Source organism: Callithrix jacchus, chromosome 15 (genome assembly GCF_049354715.1).
Source record: "Callithrix jacchus isolate 240 chromosome 15, calJac240_pri, whole genome shotgun sequence".
NCBI lineage: Eukaryota > Metazoa > Chordata > Mammalia > Primates > Cebidae > Callithrix > Callithrix jacchus.
Genome location: NC_133516.1, coordinates 50,515,855 through 50,534,356, shown reverse-complemented (window position 1 = coordinate 50,534,356; position 18,502 = coordinate 50,515,855). Strand labels below are relative to the sequence as shown.

At 38.2% G+C, this 18,502-nt stretch overlaps 1 protein-coding gene across 6 annotated transcripts in view; it reads left to right on the top strand.

Annotated features, from left to right (window-relative positions):
* The window catches only part of TAFA4 (TAFA chemokine like family member 4), a 210,268-nt gene extending 203,980 nt beyond the window's left edge, over nucleotides 1-6,288 (top strand). For all 6 annotated transcript variants that reach the window (XM_054245849.2, XM_054245851.2, XM_078351450.1 and 3 more), the window contains one exon: nucleotides 3,675-6,288. In XM_054245849.2, the coding sequence (XP_054101824.1) occupies nucleotides 3,675-3,877 (203 nt within the window). In that variant the 3' untranslated portion in view covers nucleotides 3,878-6,288. The remainder of the gene's footprint in view (nucleotides 1-3,674) is intronic.
* Nucleotides 6,289-18,502: the final 12,214 nt, after the last annotated feature.

The window sequence follows — 18,502 nt, the reverse complement described above, 5'->3', positions numbered from 1 at the left end:
GATATGTCACTTGAGAATAATCTTGAAGTCATAAAACTTTGTTTCCTTTATTAATCCGAGTTGGTGTGACTCGAACTGCATAAAACATTTTATGTCTTTTATGGATCTTATGCACATAGAGTAAATTCATTTGTGGATCTGTGACTAGCTTCCAGTAGTACCTGGTATCTTTTTCCTAAAATTGTTACTGACCTTACACCACAGGTGAGACAGAGGTCCTATAAACGCAGAGCAATTGCCTCCCTAGAGGATGTGTTAACTAAACTATATAACAAAATAGTTTCCGTTTTCTTTAAACAGTTCATGCATAGCAGCATCAAAACATAGGAAGTCTAAAGTAAGATGGTCTGCAATAAGCCAGCTATGTCAGAATTTTATTTTCCATTTAAATGCAAATCTGAAAATAGTTGACAGTGAACTTGAGTATTAATAGCTTTAGATGAAGACATGAAAATAGGAGAGAGGGATAATTCCCTAACTAGTCATCTTTTCCAGGTATAAAACAGTGGCATTGAGTTTAGAGAGGATGTGGCTACAGCTTCTTGTGGGAGAATATAACTGTCTGTGGACCTGCCTTAACTATTTTTTTCTTAGTTGAAATCTGGGTTTTGCTGCATTCTGTGTGCTAAAGAGTTCCTTACTATTTGGGGTTGCCATTGTTAAGTCTTCTAACAAGTATATGATGTCTTCTTAGCAACAAAGCTGAGCATTGGCCAGAATTTATTTGTGAGTAGAAGCAAATCACTTTGAATCCTCTACTAAGGGTGAAAGCTATGTCTTTAAAGTAGTAGTTCTCAACCAGAGGCAGTTTTTTTGCCTCTGAGTAGTGTCTCGGATATTTCTGGTCATCACACTTTGCAAGGATGCTACTGGCATCTTGTGGGTAGAAGCCAGGGATGCTGCGAAACATCCTACGAAGCACAGATAGCCTCTACAACAATTATTTGGCCCCCAAATGTCAATGTATGGAGGTTGAAAATCTGCTTTAGAGAACAGTATATTTTTTTCAGTAGCTGCTTGCAAACTTCCTACTTGAAAGTTTCTATTGTCTAAATATTTCCAACATTTCATATTGGAAAATTTCTACAGAAATGAAGCAACAGTTTTGGCTTCAGCACCTTCCAAGTATTTTCCTCAAATGGTTCTCTAACCTGCCTCTCTCTCGGACCATCACTACAGACCATTGTCAGTATCATAACATAATGGTATCATGAAAACGTGAAAAAAAATACACAGTTTTGAACTCTACCTCTAGGATATTCTGGTAGAGTAAGTCTGAGATAGTGCTTAGAAAACCCTGCTTTTTAAAAATAGTTGATGAACAGGCAATATGAGGGAACCATTAGTCCAACTGAGCTCTCTACCTGTTTTCACCTTTAATTGGCTTATGCCCTGCTTTCTCTGCAACAAGGAGAAACTCTGCCCAGCTTCCCTCCCTGTTGAGAGACCATCAATGGATCCCCATTGGAAACTTATGCAAAATACAGATTATAGGTATCTTAAATGGGCCTTCACTGCCAATCATTGTATAGGTCATATACTTCCCCATACCATTGGTTCCTCCTCCTCCCACTTCCCCTTCTAAAATTCCACTTGCCTTTTAATGTCCAGCTCAGATGACTTCTTTACCCTGAAGTTTTGTCCTCCCTGATCTCTGCTGTAGTCAGACTTGAAATGCTCAAGGTACCCTGATGAAAGGGAGTACAGCTAATATTGGCATCTTAGTACCCCTGTATCCATTAAAATTCAGAAGCAGCAATGAATCTTCCACATGTAATCAGTACAATAATAGTTTTAATGGAAAATAAAACTGAGAGCATTTTATCATCCAACTTCAAGTAAAGTTGTCCACAATGAGCTGGGCATAGGGAATGAGTTGTTTCAAAGAAGATGCTTTTGACAATTACATCCTTCATATAGATTAATAGATATCAAAAGAGCTAACATTACAATAGCCACCATTCTCTGAGTACGAACCATGTGTTAACCACTGGGTTGTGTCATTCAAGTCACATACTTTATTCACTCTTTACTACAACTGAAGGGGGCAGGTACTATTATCTGTATTTTGGAGATGAAGAAACTAAGGCAAAGAGAGAGACAATCTACCCCAACACAGAACATGGCCACCTCCATCATTCAGTTGCTCAAGCCGCAAAGATCTTGGAATTGTCCTTGACTCCTCTTTTTCTTACATCTTAATCCTATTTGTCACAACCCTTTAAGTTGACAGTCCTGTCATGCATTCCTCATCTCTTCCTTGAACCTCAGTCAGAGAAAGGCCAAAGTCTTTGCATTTACTACTTTCTCTCTTCCCAGTGAGTCAGGCCTCCCTCACTTCCTTCAACCTTCCCTGACATAATGTATAGAAGAGCAGCCCTCTCCCCTCCCTGCCCCAGCCTGCCTTTCCCCTCTATACCCCCTTACTTTTCTCCATAGCCCATATTGTTAATATTTACCTGTTTGTCCAACCTCCTCCTCTAGAACAGGTATGAGAAAACTGTGGCTTAAAGGCCAAATCCAGCCCTGGGCCTGGTTTTGTATGGCTCATGAGCTAAGACTGGGTTTTACATATTTAAATGGATGGAAAAAATCAAAAGGAGATCATTTCAGAATGCATACAGATATGAAATTCAAATGTCACCATCTATATGTAAAGTCTGGAACAAAGCAATGCCATCCATTTATTTATTGTCTATGGCTGCTTTTGTGAATGAAATAAAGGCAGAGTGCCTTTATTTCACAGTGAGTATTAATATGACTGCTACAGTGACTGTATGGCTGTAAAACTGACAATATTTACCATATTTAGTCCTTTCTAGTAAAAGTTTTCCAGCTTCTGTGCTAGAAGGTAAACTCCATGAGGGCAGGGGTTTTGTTTCATTTGCTGGAGTTACCTAGCACAAACAAAAGGGCAGAAATACTGTTGAATACATAAAGGCCATATGTCAGTTAATAGCAAGGCTAAGGTTTGCACAAATAGCTGAATTTAAAGCACAGGTACAGTGACTGTATTATCAATTAACTTGCTTTGAAAAAATATTTTTGTGATACAGGCATGTTAAAAAGTCTTATGCTTTTTCCCTCTACCTGAGCTGGTATATTGATTAACATGTAAAATTTCTTACATGACCAATCAAGTATAGAAATGCTCTTCTATTTTCTTAGATCACAAGTAATGAGCCTGAATGCTTAAAAAGGAAAAATGCAGCCACTACCATTTTTAATAATACAGTAGTTTTATAAAATAATTTATTTTCAAAAGTGAAAGTGAACTGCATTAAAAAAATAACAAAGGCAACATTTTTATCTTGACATGGACTGATTTTAATCAGCCATTTTTTTGAAAAATTTTTAGTGCCATTAACAAAGCATGCTCAGCATGCATGAATTGATGGGTGATGAATGTACTTAATCAAATGGGATTTTTATAACCTCACAAATACAAAGCCAGACTGCATAATCCATTACGGAAGACTTTGTGTATGTATTCTTTACATTTCTTGTTTGTAGGCTGCAAAGCAGAATTTGAACAGTTGATTTGGTGAGGTTGGTTATTAGCAAATGTACAAATTGATAGACTATTCAGTCAGGACCTTATTGTTCCCAGAGGCAGGAATGGTTATTTTGGTGGGTATGGAGTGTTCAATGTTCCCTTATTTGATTTGTTTTAGGTGACGCGGTAGCAGAGAGAGAGGTGTGCTTCATTCCTGGAGGGGCAGCAGGATGCAGGGCTCTTGCTGAAATTCCCATCCTGGCCACTTTGCAGAAAATCGTCTTGGATTTCAGCAACTTCCTATTTGTATATGTGTGCTGTGAGAAGTGGCATTCACTTAACTGGCCCAGCCCTCTCTGCTTTGTGATTTTATTTCATTGAATATAACTGCAAGGCACCACACATTTGACATCCTATCTGGATTCTCAACGAACATACCTCCAAAATCCTAGAAGAGCAAATCAGAGTTTTCAAAATGCATCACTACTACACACACCTTCGGTCTTTACTTTCTTTCTACCTTTACAAAAGAACTTGGATGTATGTTTCAAAGGATCTTGTTTCTGTTCCTCTTTTGACTTTTCCTTTTGCATTAAGTGGTTTTAAAGGGGTCTAAATAATAAAAGATTTTTAGCAAATATATTTGCAGATGTAGATTAACTGGTGAAGAAAACTGGTAGAGATCAACGGATTAAGTGGTAAAGAATATTTATTTTATAAACCCTTGACAATAGAAGGGCATAGTTGGAATATTATGTGTGCATTGTATTTTTTACTTTTGATAATTTAATTTTTTGCATTTTGCTTTCCATTGTCAGGTTAGCAGACATAAAGTGAGAGTATTTTAACTTCAATGCACCATTTTACTGAGTGCTAAGGAAGCACATCAATTCCAATATTTTATAACCAAAGTTCTATCAGAACATATTTATAAAACTTGTTGGAGTTTTTATGGCTTTTGTGTAGTCATGAAGGTAAATCATTTAAATATAAAACAATCTCAATTTAGATCAAGGGTGATTTATTAGATCAAATTTATGCCAATTCTATGAAAATATTTTGTTACCTCCTGAAGAGGAGTCTTTCAGTGCTGAATTTTGAGAGAGTAAATGAGTTGTTCTTAACTTAGCTGTTTCCCTACTTGTTAGCCATCTTAATTCTTTAAAATCATAGTCTTGATTGGCTTAATGATTTTTCAGCAGACATGTCTCCACATATTCACAGATGCTGTCATGCAGAAATGTATGAAACAGATGAAGAATGACTAACCAAGATTTTAAATGTATATTATTAAAATACTGTAAAAATATGGGGTGAATTTTGTATATTAAGAAATGCCAAAAACATAGTTTCTGTACCATGTCAGTTAATTATCCCTATCCGTTCACATTTATGGGGGGAAAATAAATCAATACTTCAGTGTTTATAGCATAACAGTTACCTGATTTTATTATTCCAGAAGGAATGGAAAGATTTGCTAAATTTTTGCCTAGATGCATACTAAATTTGTTATGATCATATGAATAAGTAAAAAAATTCATCCTGCTCATGGCATACATGTTTTTGTGGTTATATATGCCTTAAGACTCTGTTAACATTCTACCTAGGCTTGCACATTTTAAATGTGAAAAACTCCTTTTAAAAATAACATATAACTTTGGGGATGTGAACTACATGGTAAAGTTGACACATGTATTGGGTGGCTTCATTTCTTCTCCCAAGCCTATTTACCACTAACCTTAGGCACACTCATTTAGTATTGAGTTAAAAAATATATAAGGAGATTTTATGGTACATGGAACAGTGACTTAGTTTTTTAGCCCGTGTGTCTGATCTTGTACCCCAAATAAGATCAATTAATAATGACACTACTTCACCTTAAGGTACATCCCTGGTGAGTAAACCACTTCCAGAGAATCAGTGGTCCATTGGGGAAAATGGCAGCCTCTTGAAGCCTTTCTCCACAGCCTAAAGTTTGAGGCAGTTCTAGAAAGGGTGAGCTGGCTGTTTCCTCACTGCTAGCTCTGGACATAAAATCACTTTCCTTTCACTCCACTTCATCTTGTTATTCATTTTACAAGTGGTGAGCAGCTAAGCCTGTACTTGATTATAAGAGCAGATACAATCTAGCATATGTTATGTGGCTTTCCAAGGTTGCTTAAATAGACAGATGTGGCAACATTGAGCCTATGTTTTCTCACATCATTGGATGCAGAGGAGAAGCTGCCCCTTTTATGGGTCTATATATACTCCCTCATCTACCACCATCACTACTTGGCCAGCTTCTTTTATTTGAATTTTTGCAAGAACCTGTTGGTATGTATACAAGATTGAGCATTAACTCTTGGAAGTGGCAATGGAAACACCATACCAAAAATGCCTATTTCACAGATAAACTGGAAAATGCTTCTGTACAAACAACTTTGTGCACAATTAGGGACCCACTGACCAAGGATAAATCCAATGCTAGTCTGATGATGAACATCACCATTTAGTAAAGCAGTCTAGCCTGAACAAACTGGCATAGTATCTTCATATAACCTATGTACATCTTCCCATAAACTTAAAGTCATCCCTAGGTTAATTATAATACTGAATATAATGCACATACTATATAAATAATAATTATACTGTATTTAGGGAGTAATGACAGGAAAAAAGGTCTGTACATGTTCAGTATAGACACAACTGTCTTCATTTCCCCCCAAGTATTTTTGATCCACAATTGGTTGAATTTACAAATGCCCATGGACTGTAATAAGCTCTTAATAAAGTTGTGCATAGTTTATGAATAACTTGTAGTCCAACTAGTCACTTCATGCCAAAAGAAACCAAAAAGTCTTCACTGAAAAGTGGGCTTAAGGTTTAAGTGCATGCAGCTGATAGAAAATTGGGAACAAATAAGACTGGATCTTTGTGTTTTTTTCTTGTTTCCAAGTTATTGAGAACTTTGGGAAAGAAAGGACCAACTCAAAGAACACTCAAGAATCATTGCTTCCTATTGCCCTTAGATGTGAGTTTGGCAGAATGTTAGAAACCCTTGTGCTGTCTTCATGGACAGGTAAATGCCTTGGCCTGTAATACCTATGTGGTGGACATGAGAGCACCACCAGAAAGATGCAAAAAATGGATTGAATCTGAAACATGAGACAACAGATGCCAGACAGACAGACACACACCCACACACCAGTTCTTTCAGGTTGATCTTGCAAAAACCTCAAGCCCCATTCAGCAGCCATAGCAAAGGAAACAATCATTTCAAGTTACAAAGTAATCTTGTAAACAGAACTTGGAACAAAAGAGCCCAGTAAATAATTGATGAACAGTTACTGATGCATGGTGGGCATCTTTGTAGTATTGATTTTTGGCTAGGAAGAAAGCAGGACTCTGAAAGCTCATACTTTCATCTCTCTCCTATTCAGTGCTATCAATCTTCATAGTCCACTTACATATTAGGAATGTAAAATGATACATCTTTTATGTTCTTCATTTGGGCCCTTGCTCTCTGTGGATGAGGTTTCTGACTCATCCCTTAATTATCAGCTTTGATTCTCTTAATGAGAAGTTATCAAAATAGTTCAGGACACTGAATTATTAATTGAATAACTGTAATTAATGATCAAGAGATGGAAGTAAGCAAATAAACTTTAGTCTTCTACTTCCAAGTCTGAAATACTATTCTCAACAGTTCAGTTGGGTCTCTGAACTTCTCTGACTTCTCTTTGAATTTCAGCTTCACCATTGCTTTGTTACATATATTAAGTTCAGTGCTCAGTGTTTTATAGGCCATTCACAGATAACACAGAAAATAAAATCATGCCCTTGCTATTTTACCATTGCAACAACTGAAAAGAAAACATAAAAAATAATCCCTAGTTTCTCACACACAAGTCAATAGAGTTGGAATGTTTAGCTCAGCTCAGTGGGGCATGGGTTGAAATAGGAATCAGGACAATACTTCAGAATATTTAAATATTTATGATTGCTATATATCTGATAGAAGACTGAAACTGATTCTGAATACTACAGTGAAGAAACTAAGGTAAAATCACTAGCTTTCAGCTCGAGAAAGTTAGTGACAAACTCTTGAAACTGTCAAAGAAAAACTTTGTATTTGATGCTGCCATATGCTATTTCAATCGCTGTCTTTCCTGATTCACTACTAGAGCACAGACAAGGAGTGGGAACTGGGGAAGGAATCTTTGAAAGAGGCTGTGTCTCATTCCCAAGGGAAAGGGATTTTTCCTGCAGAAAATCAGTGCAGATGGCTCTGATTTGGCATTAACACATTTGGCCTAGGTCAGAGTGAGCAAAGTAGTGAGGGATTTGCATGGGTTTTTGGAGGGCTTTTACTTTACAAAAAAAGATTAGGAAAAAGAGTAATCTTAAAGACCTTCCTTATTTGTTACTCCATTCTTCTTTAAAAAGAGCTATGTTTATAGCCAAGTCAATTCTACATAAAAAGAACACAGCAGGAGGCATCACCCTACTGGACTTCAAACTATACTACAAGGCTACAGTATCAAATACAGAGATATAGACCAATGGAACAGAACAGAGGCATCGGAGGCAGCACAACATATCTACAACCATACAATCTCTGATAAACCTGACGAAAACAAGCAATGGGGAAAGGATTCCCTGTTTAATAAATGGTGTTGGGAAAGCTGACTAGCTATATGCAGAAAGCAGAAACTGGACCCCTTCCTGACGCCTTACACTAAAATTAACTTCAGATGGATTAAAGACTTAAACATAAGACCTAACACCATAAAAACCCTAGAAGAAAATCTAGGCAAAACCATTCAGGACATAGGAGTAGACACGGACTTCATGACCGAAACACCAAGGGCATTGGCAACAAAAGCCAAAATAGACAAATGGGACCTAATCAAACTCCACAGCTTCTGCATGGCAAAAGAAACAGTCACTAGAGTGAATTGGCAACCAACAGAATGGGAAAAAACTTTTGCAGTTTACTCATCTGACAAAGGGCTGATATCCAGAATCTACAAAGAACTAAAACAGATTTACAAGAAAAAAACAAGCCCATTCAAAAGTGGGCAAAGGATATGAACAGACACTGTATAAAAGAAGACATACATGAGGCCAACAAACATATGAAAAAATGCTCATCATCACTGGTTATTAGAGAAACGCAAATCAAAACTACATTGAGATACCATCTTACGCCAATTAGAATGGTGACCATTAAAAAATCTGGAGACAACAGATGCTGGAGAGGATGTGGAGAAATAAGAACATTTTTACACTGCTGGTGGGAGTGTAAATTAGTTCAACCATTGTGGAAGACAGTGTGGCAATTTCTCAAGGACCTAGAAATAGAAATTCCATTTGACCCAGCAATCCCATTACTGGGTATATATCCAAAGGATTATAAATCATTCTACTATAAGGACACATGCACACGAATGTTCATTGCAGCACTGTTTACAATAGCAAAGACCTGGAATCAACCCAAATGCCCATTGATGATAGAGCGGACAGGGAAAATGTGGCACATATACACCATGGAATATTATGCAGCAATCAAAAACGATGAGTTCGTGTCCTATGTAGGGACATGGATGAACCTGGAGAACATCATTCTCAGCAAACTGACACAAGAACAGAAAATGAAATACTGCATGTTCTCACTCATAGGTGGGTATTGAACAATGAGAACACATGGACACAAGGAGGGAACACTACACACTGGGGTCTGTTGTGGGGAATGGGGAGGAACAGGGGTGGCGGGGGGTTGGGGAGAGATAGCATGGGGAGAAATGCCAGATATAGGTGAAGGGGAGGAAAGCAGCAAATCACACTGCCACATGTGTACCTATGCAACTATCTTGCATATTCTTCACATGTACCCCAAAACCTAAAATGCAATTTAAAAAAAAAGAGCTGTGTTGGTTTTCTCTTCCCTCCTGACATCTCAAACACAAAAAGGGGACAGACTAGAGAGTAGGGTTCAGAATAGGGCTTGGAAGAAAGATCTGCCCAATAGGCAAATATTTGTAAAAACTGGTCTGACTATGTAAAAAGCAAAACTTTGTACATGGCACAACCATATACACCAAACTAAACTCAAACTGGAAACAGTATTTATAGCTCACATGGCAGACAAAATACTGATAGATACAAAACTTTTACAAACCAGTGAGTAAAACATGAACATCTCAATAGAAAAGTGAACTGGAGAGGGGCCAAGATGGCCAATGCAATCCACAGCGCTCACAAAATGCTGAGTGAATTCTGCACCTGAGGTATCTAGGTTCTCACATTGGGACTGACTAGGAGGATGACTAAACCCACGGAGAGTGAGAAAAAGCAGGGTGAGGTGATGGTCCACCCATGAGTAGCACAGAGCCAGGGGAACTACCACCCCCAGTCAAAGAAGGTGGTTAGTAACTGTGCAACCCTTTCTGGGAAACCATGCTTTTCCTATGGATCTTTGCAACCAGTGGATCAGGAGATCCTTTCATGAGCCCACATCACCAGGACCTTGGGTCCAAAGCACAGAGCTATGCAAAGTCTTGGTGGAGTGGCTGCCCACCTGCTTACTGGGGCATTTAGGGAAACCTGGGAGTTTTGCATACTCCAGTCCCAGTAATTCCAGCAAGGCAGGAGATCCTGTGCATTCCCTAGGAAAGGGGCTGAATCCAGGGAGCCAAGTACCTTCATTCTGTGGGCCCCACAACCATTGCACCTCACAAATTAAGACCCACTGGACTGGAATTCCAGCTAGCCCACAGCAGCAGGCTGGAAATGGCCTGAGATGGACTGAGTTCCCAGGGGGAGGGGCAGCTGCCATATCTGCTGTTCCAGTTGGCTGCTGTAGCCTGCCAGTACTGGGGACCAGGAGGAATTCCCCACAACAGAGCACAGCTACTGCACCTTATTGTGGCAGTCTGCTTCTTTAAGTGGGACACCAATCCATCCCTCCTCACTGGGAGGGGCCACCCTGTGGGAATTTCAGCAACTGCAGCCAGGGTTCTAGGGACAAAACTCCGATCTTTCCCTGGTGCTACCCCCACCCCAGGAGAGAGGGGCACCTACTGTCTCTTCAGTTAGCAGACTTAATCTTTCCAGGCTCCTGTCTCTGGAGAGGCCAGGTGGTCAGTGCAATGCACTTGCTCTTCCAAGGAGCAGCCAGACTGCTTGTTTAAGTGAGTCTCTTATCCCAATTCTCCTCTCTGGGTGAGACATCCCTACAGGGGTCTCCAGACACCTCCTACAAGAATGTTCTGGCTGGCATCAGGTCAGTGCCCCCTGGGAGGAGGCTCCCAGAGGAAGGAACAGCTTGCCACCTTTGCTGTTTCACAGCCTTCACTGGTGATACCTCCAGGTATGGGAGGGACCAGGGCAACTATGATCTGGAGTGAACCCTCAGCAAACTGCAGCAGTCCTACAGAAGAGTGGTCTTACTGTTAAAACAAAGCAACAACCACATGAACAAAAAGACTCCATAAAATCCTATTCCAAGTTTAGCAACATCAAAGATCAAAGGTCAATTACCCCATAAAGATGATAAAGAACGCAAAAATTGTGAAAACTCAAAAGGACAGAGTGCCTCTTTTCCTCTAAATGACCACAACACCTCTCCATCAAGGACACAGAACTGGGCTGAGGCTGCTGAAATGGAAGAATTGGCAGAAGTAGGCTTAAGGAGGTAGGTAATAATGAAATTCACTGAGCTAAAGGAGCATGTTGTAATCCAATGTAAAAAAAGCTAAGAATCACGATAAAATTATAGAGGAGCTGATAACCAGAATAGCCAGTTTAGAGAGAAGCATAAAAGACCTGATGGAGATGAAAAACACAACACAAGAACTTCACAATGCAACTATAACTCTCAATAGCTGAATACAACAAGTGGAGGTAAGAATCTCATAGCTTGAAGACTATCTTTCCAAAATAAGACAGGCAGACAAGAATAGAGAAAAAAGAATGAAAAGGAATGAATAAAACTGCTATGAAATATGTGATTATGTAAAAAGACTGAACGTATGACTGGGATACATGAAAAGAGATGGGGAGAATGGGGCCAAGTTGGAAAACATACTTCAGGATATCATCTAAAACTTCCCCAACCTAGCAAGACAGGTCAACATTCAAAGTCAGGAAATTCAGAGAACCCCAGTAAGATAATCAATGAGATCAACCCCAACACAGATAATCATCAGATTCTCCAAGGTCAAAATGAAGGAAAAATTGTTGAGGGAAGCCAGAGAGAAAGGTTAGGTTTAACTACAAAGGGAAACCCATCAGACTAACAGTGGGCATCCCGGCAGAAACCCTGCAAGTCAGAAGAGATTTTGGGCCAATCTTCAACCTTCTTAAAGAAAAGGATTTTCAACCCAGAATTTCATATCCAGCCTTCATAAGTGAAGAAGAAATAAGATTCTTTTCAGACAAGCAAATGCTAAGGGAATATGTTACCAGCAGGCCTGCCTTGCAAGAGCTCCTGAATGAAGCACTAAATATGGAAATGAAAAACCATTACCAGCCACTTAAAAAGCATACTAACGTACACAGACCAGTGACACTATGAAGCAACCACATAAACAAGTCTGCAAATTAACCAGCTAGCATCATGATGACAGGATCAAAGTAACACATAACAATATGGACCTTAAATATAAATGGGCTAAATGCTCCATTTAAAAGACACAGAATGGCAAGCTGGATAGAGAGTCAAGTTCCATTGGTATGCTGTCTTCAAGAGACTCATCTCTTATCCCAAGACACACATAGGCCCAAAATAAAGGAATGGAAGAAAATTCACCAAGCAAATGGAAAACAGGAAAAAGCAGGAGTTACAATTATAGTTTCTAATAAAACAGACTTTAAACTGACAAAGATCAAAAAAGACAAGGAGGGCATCATTATAATGGCACAGGGTTTCATTCAACAAGAAAAACTATCCTAAATACATATGCACCCAATACAGGAGTACCCAGATTCATAAAACAATTTTTAGAGATCTTTAAAGAGACTTAGACCCCCACACAATAGTAGTGGGAGATTTTGACACCCACTGACAATGTTAGACTGAGAAAAGAAAATTAACAGATATTCAGGACCTGAACTCCACTCTGGATCAAGCAGACCTGATAAGAACTCTCCACCCCAGGACAGAATAGACATTCTTCTCATCACCATATGGCACTTACTCTAAAATTGATCACATAATCAGAACTAAAACACTCCTCAGCAAATGTAAAAGAACTGAAATCATAACAAACAGCCTCTCAGACCACACAGCACAATTTACTTAAAAGTTAAGATTTCAAAACTCATTCAAAACCACACAACTACATGGAAATTGAACAACCTGCTCCTGAATAACTCCTGTGTAAATAATAAAATTAAGACAAAAATTCAAAAGTTCTTTGAAACCAATGAGAACAAAGAGACAATGTACTAGTCTCTCTGGGACGCAGCTAAAGCAGTGTTAAGAGGGCAATTTACAGCACAAAATGCACACATCGAAAAGCTAGAAAGATCTCAAATTGACACCCTAACATCACAACTAAAAGAACAAGAGAACCAAAAGCAAACAAAACCCAAAGAGCAGAAGACAAGAAATAACCAAGATCAGAGTGGAACTGAAGGAGAAAGGGACATGAAAACTCATCAAAAAGTAAAAATCAATGAATCCAGGAGCTGGTTTTTTGAAAAAATAAAATAGACTCCTAGCTAGATTAATAAAGAAGAAAACAGGGAAGGATCAAAGACACTATCAGAAATGATAAGGGGGATATTACTACTGACCACACAAAAATACAAATAACCATCAGAGAATACTATAAACACCTCTATGTACATAAACTAAAAAATCTAGAAAAAATGGATATATTTCTGGACACATTCACCCTGCTAAGACTGAACCATAAAGAAATATGATTCCTAAATAGGCAAATAAAAAGTTCTGAAACTGAGGCAGTAATAAATAGCCTACCAACCGAAAAACAGCCTAGAACCAGACAGGTTTAGAGTTGAATTCTACCAGAGGTACAAAGAAAAGCTGGTACCATTCCTCCTGAAATTATTACAAAAAATGAAAAAGGAGGGACTCCTCCCTAATTCATTTTATGAGGCCAGCATCATCCTGATTCCAAAACCTGGAAGAGATACAACAACAACAAAAAACACTTCAAGCCAATATCGCTTATGAACATCAGTGCAAAAATCCTCAATAAAAATTTGCAAACCAAATCTAGCAGCACACCAAAAAGCTTATTCACCATGATCAAGCTGGCTTTATTCCTGGGATGCAAGGTTGGTTTAACATATGCAAATCAATAAATGTGATTCATCATATAAACATAGCTAAAGGCAAAAATGACACAATTACCTCAATAGGTGCACAGAAGACCTTTGACAAAATTCACCATCCCTTTATGTTAAAAACCCTCAATAAACCAGGTATTGAAGGAACATACCTGAAAACAAGAAGACCCATATATGACAAACCCATAGCCAATATTATATTAAATGAACAAAAAGCTGGAATCATTCCCCTTGAGAACCAGCATAAGACAAGGATGCCCTCTCTCACCACTCCTATTTAACACAGTATTGGAAGTTCTGGCCAGGGCAATCAGTAAAGAGAAAGAAACAATGGGTATTCTAACAGGAACAGAGAAAGTCAAAATCTCTGTTTGCAGATGACATGATCCTATATTTAGAAGACCCCATCATATCAGCCCAAAATATTCTTAGGTTGATAAGCAACATTAGCAAAGTTTTGGTATACAATATCAATGTGCAAAAGTTGCTAACATTTGTATACATCACCAACAAACAAGCAAAGAGGCAAATCACAAAGGAACTCCCATCCTCAACTGCCACAAAAATAGTAAAATACCTAGGAATATAATTAACAAGGGAAGTGAAAGACATCTTCAAGGAGAACTACAAACCACTCTTAAGGAAATGAGAGAGAACAAAAACGAAAGGAAAAACATTTAGTGTTCATGGATAGGAACAATCAATATTGTGAAAATGGTCATACTATCTAAAGTAATTTACCAATTCAGTGCTATTCCCATTAACTACCATTGACATTTTTCACAGAATTAGAATAAACTATTTTAAAATTCATACAGAACCAAAAAGAGCCCACATAGCCAAGACAATCCTAAGCAAAAAGAAAGAAAGAAAAAGGAAGGAAGGAAGGAAGGAAGGAAAGAAAGAGAAAGAAAGAAAGAAAGAAAGAAAGAAAGAAAGAGGAGAAGAAGCTGGAGGCATCTTGCTACCCAATTTAAAACTATATTACAAGGCTACAGTAACCAAAACTGCATGGTACTGGTACAAAAATACACACAAAGACCAATGTGACATATGTCTATTATTGATTTGCATATGTTGAACATAGACACATAGACAAACAGAATAGATAACTCAGAAATAAGACTGCACACCTACAACTGTCTCATTTTTGACAAACCTGACAAAAACAAGCAATGGAGAAAGGATTCCTCATTTAATAAATGATGCTGGGAGAACTGACTAGCCATATGCAGAAAATTGAAAGTGGACCCCTTCCTTACACCTTATACAAACGTTAACTCAAGATGGATTAAAGACTTAAACATAAAACCCAAAACTATAAAAACTTTAAAAGAAAATCTAGGCAATAACACTCATGTCATAGGTGCAGGCAAAGATTTCATGATGAAAACATGAAAGGCAATAGCAACAAAAGAAAAAAATAACAAATAGGATACAATTAAACTAAAGAGATTTGCACAGCAAAAGGAACTATCAGAGTGAACAGAATGGGAAAAATTTTTTGCTATCTACCCATCTGAAAAATGTCTAATATCCCAAGTCTACAAGGAACTCTTAAATTTACAAGAAAAAAAAAGAAACCTCATTAAAAAGTGAGCAAAGGACATAAACAGACACTTCTCAAAAGAAGACATTCATGCAAGCAACAAACATATGAATAAAAAATCTCAGCATCACTGATCATTAGAGAAATGGAAATCAAAACCACAATGAGATACCCTCTCACACCAGTGAGAATGGCAATTATTAACGAGTTAAGAAACACAGATACTGATGAGGTTGTTGATAAAAAGAAACATTTTTACACTGTTAATGGGAGTGCAAATTAGTTCAATCATTGTGAAAGACAGTGTATCAATTCCCTCAAAGATCAAGATGCAGAAATGCCACTTGACCCAACAATCCTATTACTGGGTATATACCCAAAGGAATATAAATCAGTCAATTGTAAAGATACACACATGCATATGTTCATTGCAGCACTATTCCAATAGCAGAGACATGAAATCAACCCAAATGCTTATCAATGATGGACTGAATAAAGAAAACATGGTACATATACATCATGAAATGCTATACAGCCATAAAAGGAATGGGATCATGTGTTTTTGCAGGGAGATGGATGGAACTGGAAAATCTTATCCTAAGGAAACGAACACAGGAATAAAAAAATCAGATACCACATGATCTCACATGAACAATGACGACACATGGATGGGATGAACAACACACACTGGGGCCTGTTAGTGGTAGGGCAGTGGGAAAAAGTGCATTAGGAAGAATAGTTAATGGATGCTGGGCTTAATTCCTAGGTGATGGGTTGATCTGTGCAGCAACCCCCCATGGCACATGTTTATGTATGTAACAAACCTGTACATCCTGCCCATGTATTCCAAAACTTAAAAGCTGAAGAAAGAAAAGTGAACAGATGATATTAGTAATTCACAAAAGAAACAGAAAAAGGCTCGAGATTTGCAGTTCTTGATGAGTAATCGAGACTGCAGTCTTTCATGTATCAGCTTGGCCAATATTAAACAGAAAGATTAATATTTAACAAGAACTACAGAGGTACGGTGTTACATCATACATATTGTGTATCAAGAGCTGTAACAGTGTATTATCACTTGACTTCAAGATTTCTACCTGCAGGATTTTTATCTCAAGGAGTTAAGGGGCCAAGTGGTATGTGCAAGAATATGAATCACAGTATTGTTCATAGGACCAAAAATCACAAAACCTTAATAGCCATCCCAAAGGGATTGGTAGTACCTCCAATTCTAAGCAAAGTACATTCTATTTTACTCTTAATCACAACCAAAATCCCTGGATGAAATATCAAAGTTACCCAGAAGAAGACTCCAAAAGGTGGACGAAAATCAGACTGCCTTGTGATGCTGGAACTCAAGGAGGCTCTGGGTTTTGTTTTCTTCTCTCTTTTTCTCCTATCTTCCATATATCACAGATTGGGCACTAGAGGAACCTGAAACTCAGCGATATCAATAGATGCAGACAAAAAAAAAAAATACCCCCAAGAAAAGCCTGTTTTCTCTTGCCCAAAGAACTGGAGAAAATGCAACATAATAGTCCAGAAACCTTAAATGAACATCTGTCTGTTCTTGAGGTAAACACCATGAAAAAAAAAAAAAAGTACACCTCCTGTCCAACACAACAGGTTTTGCAGCAGTGGAGTTTGTGGGTGGAATCCTTTCTTTCTTCCATCCCCTTGCCCTATGTGTAAGGCTGTATCATTCTTATGTAGAGCCTGCAGGTCAACTCTGACTTCCACCTTCCTGTTACCTCTCCTGACACTACAGATATGAGGGAGGACCCTTGCTCTCTGGAGCTGGTGGACAGAATTACAAATCCATCTCCTCTGCAAGAAGAAAATGACTTTCCCTCCCCAGCTTTGTCAGTGCATGAAACCCTGTCTTCTGTTCCCACCCTCCAGTAATGAGTGTCCCTGCCTTCCCCACTGTAGCCATTGCTAAGGAGACTATAGGGTATACTCCTGTCGTCTAGGTTGGTACACAAGTGCAGCCAACCAGAACAGCAGAACTGCAGACTTATAAACTAGATTGACATTTGAATCATGACCCACAAAAGTGAGCTGGATGTACATTTTGAACCTAAAAGTTTGACTAGCTGCCAAAACAGCTTTACATAGGAATCAGTCTGACAACATAGTGTTCAAAATATCTAGAATGCAGCCCAAAACTACTCATTATTAGGAAGTAGGACAATCTCAAATAATATAAAAATATGATTAACTGATGCCAGAACTGAGATGACACAGATGTTGGGATGTTTACAGATTTTAGAGCAGCTATCATGAAAATGCTCCAGGAAGCAATTACAACCGCTCTGGAAACAAATGTAAAAATAGATCAACTGAGGAATAAAATAAAAATACAAAGAACCAAATGAATTTTTTGAAATGAAAAATACAATAAATAAAAACAAAATTAAAAACCTCACTGGATAGATTTAAAAGCAAAAGTGAGATGAAATAGGAAAGAATCCATGAACTTGAAGACAGACCAATAGAAAACATCCAGTCTGAACAACTGAGAAAAAAATGGAAGGAAATAAAATGAACTGAGCCTCTGGGACTTGTAAGACAGATCAAACATTCACATTTTTTGAGTCCCACAAGGCGAAGAAATAGAACATGAACCTGGAAAAAAAGGCCCCAAATTCCCCAAATTTAGCATAAACCTACCCCTTCAAGCGTACATGTAAGTTTTCATTTCTCTGGGCGTAAATACCCCAAAGTACAATCACTGGCTTGTAAGGTAAATGTATGTTTAACTTGGCAAGAAGAGTTGCCAAATTTTTGAGAGCTGTTATACCATTCTACATTCCCACCTGCAATGTGTGAGAGATCCAGTTACTGTGCATCCTCACCAGAATTGTACAGTCAATTCTTGTTATGTTTTATAATGTTGCCACAAATACTAAATTAATGAATACTGAAATCAAGGCTCTGAGGGGAAAGAGAGGGTAAGTTTCCTACTAGCCTCTGGTCAGAACATTTCCAACCAATCAATATATAACCCTGTTTTATGTGTGTTTCTGTTTAAAGGCACCTTATTTCATACATTATTGTTGATTCATGAACATAGAACTCATGGCCAATAGCACTATAACTCATGCCTGAACAAATGTTGTCTAACATAGACTCTTTTCTTTCTATAAGTCTGT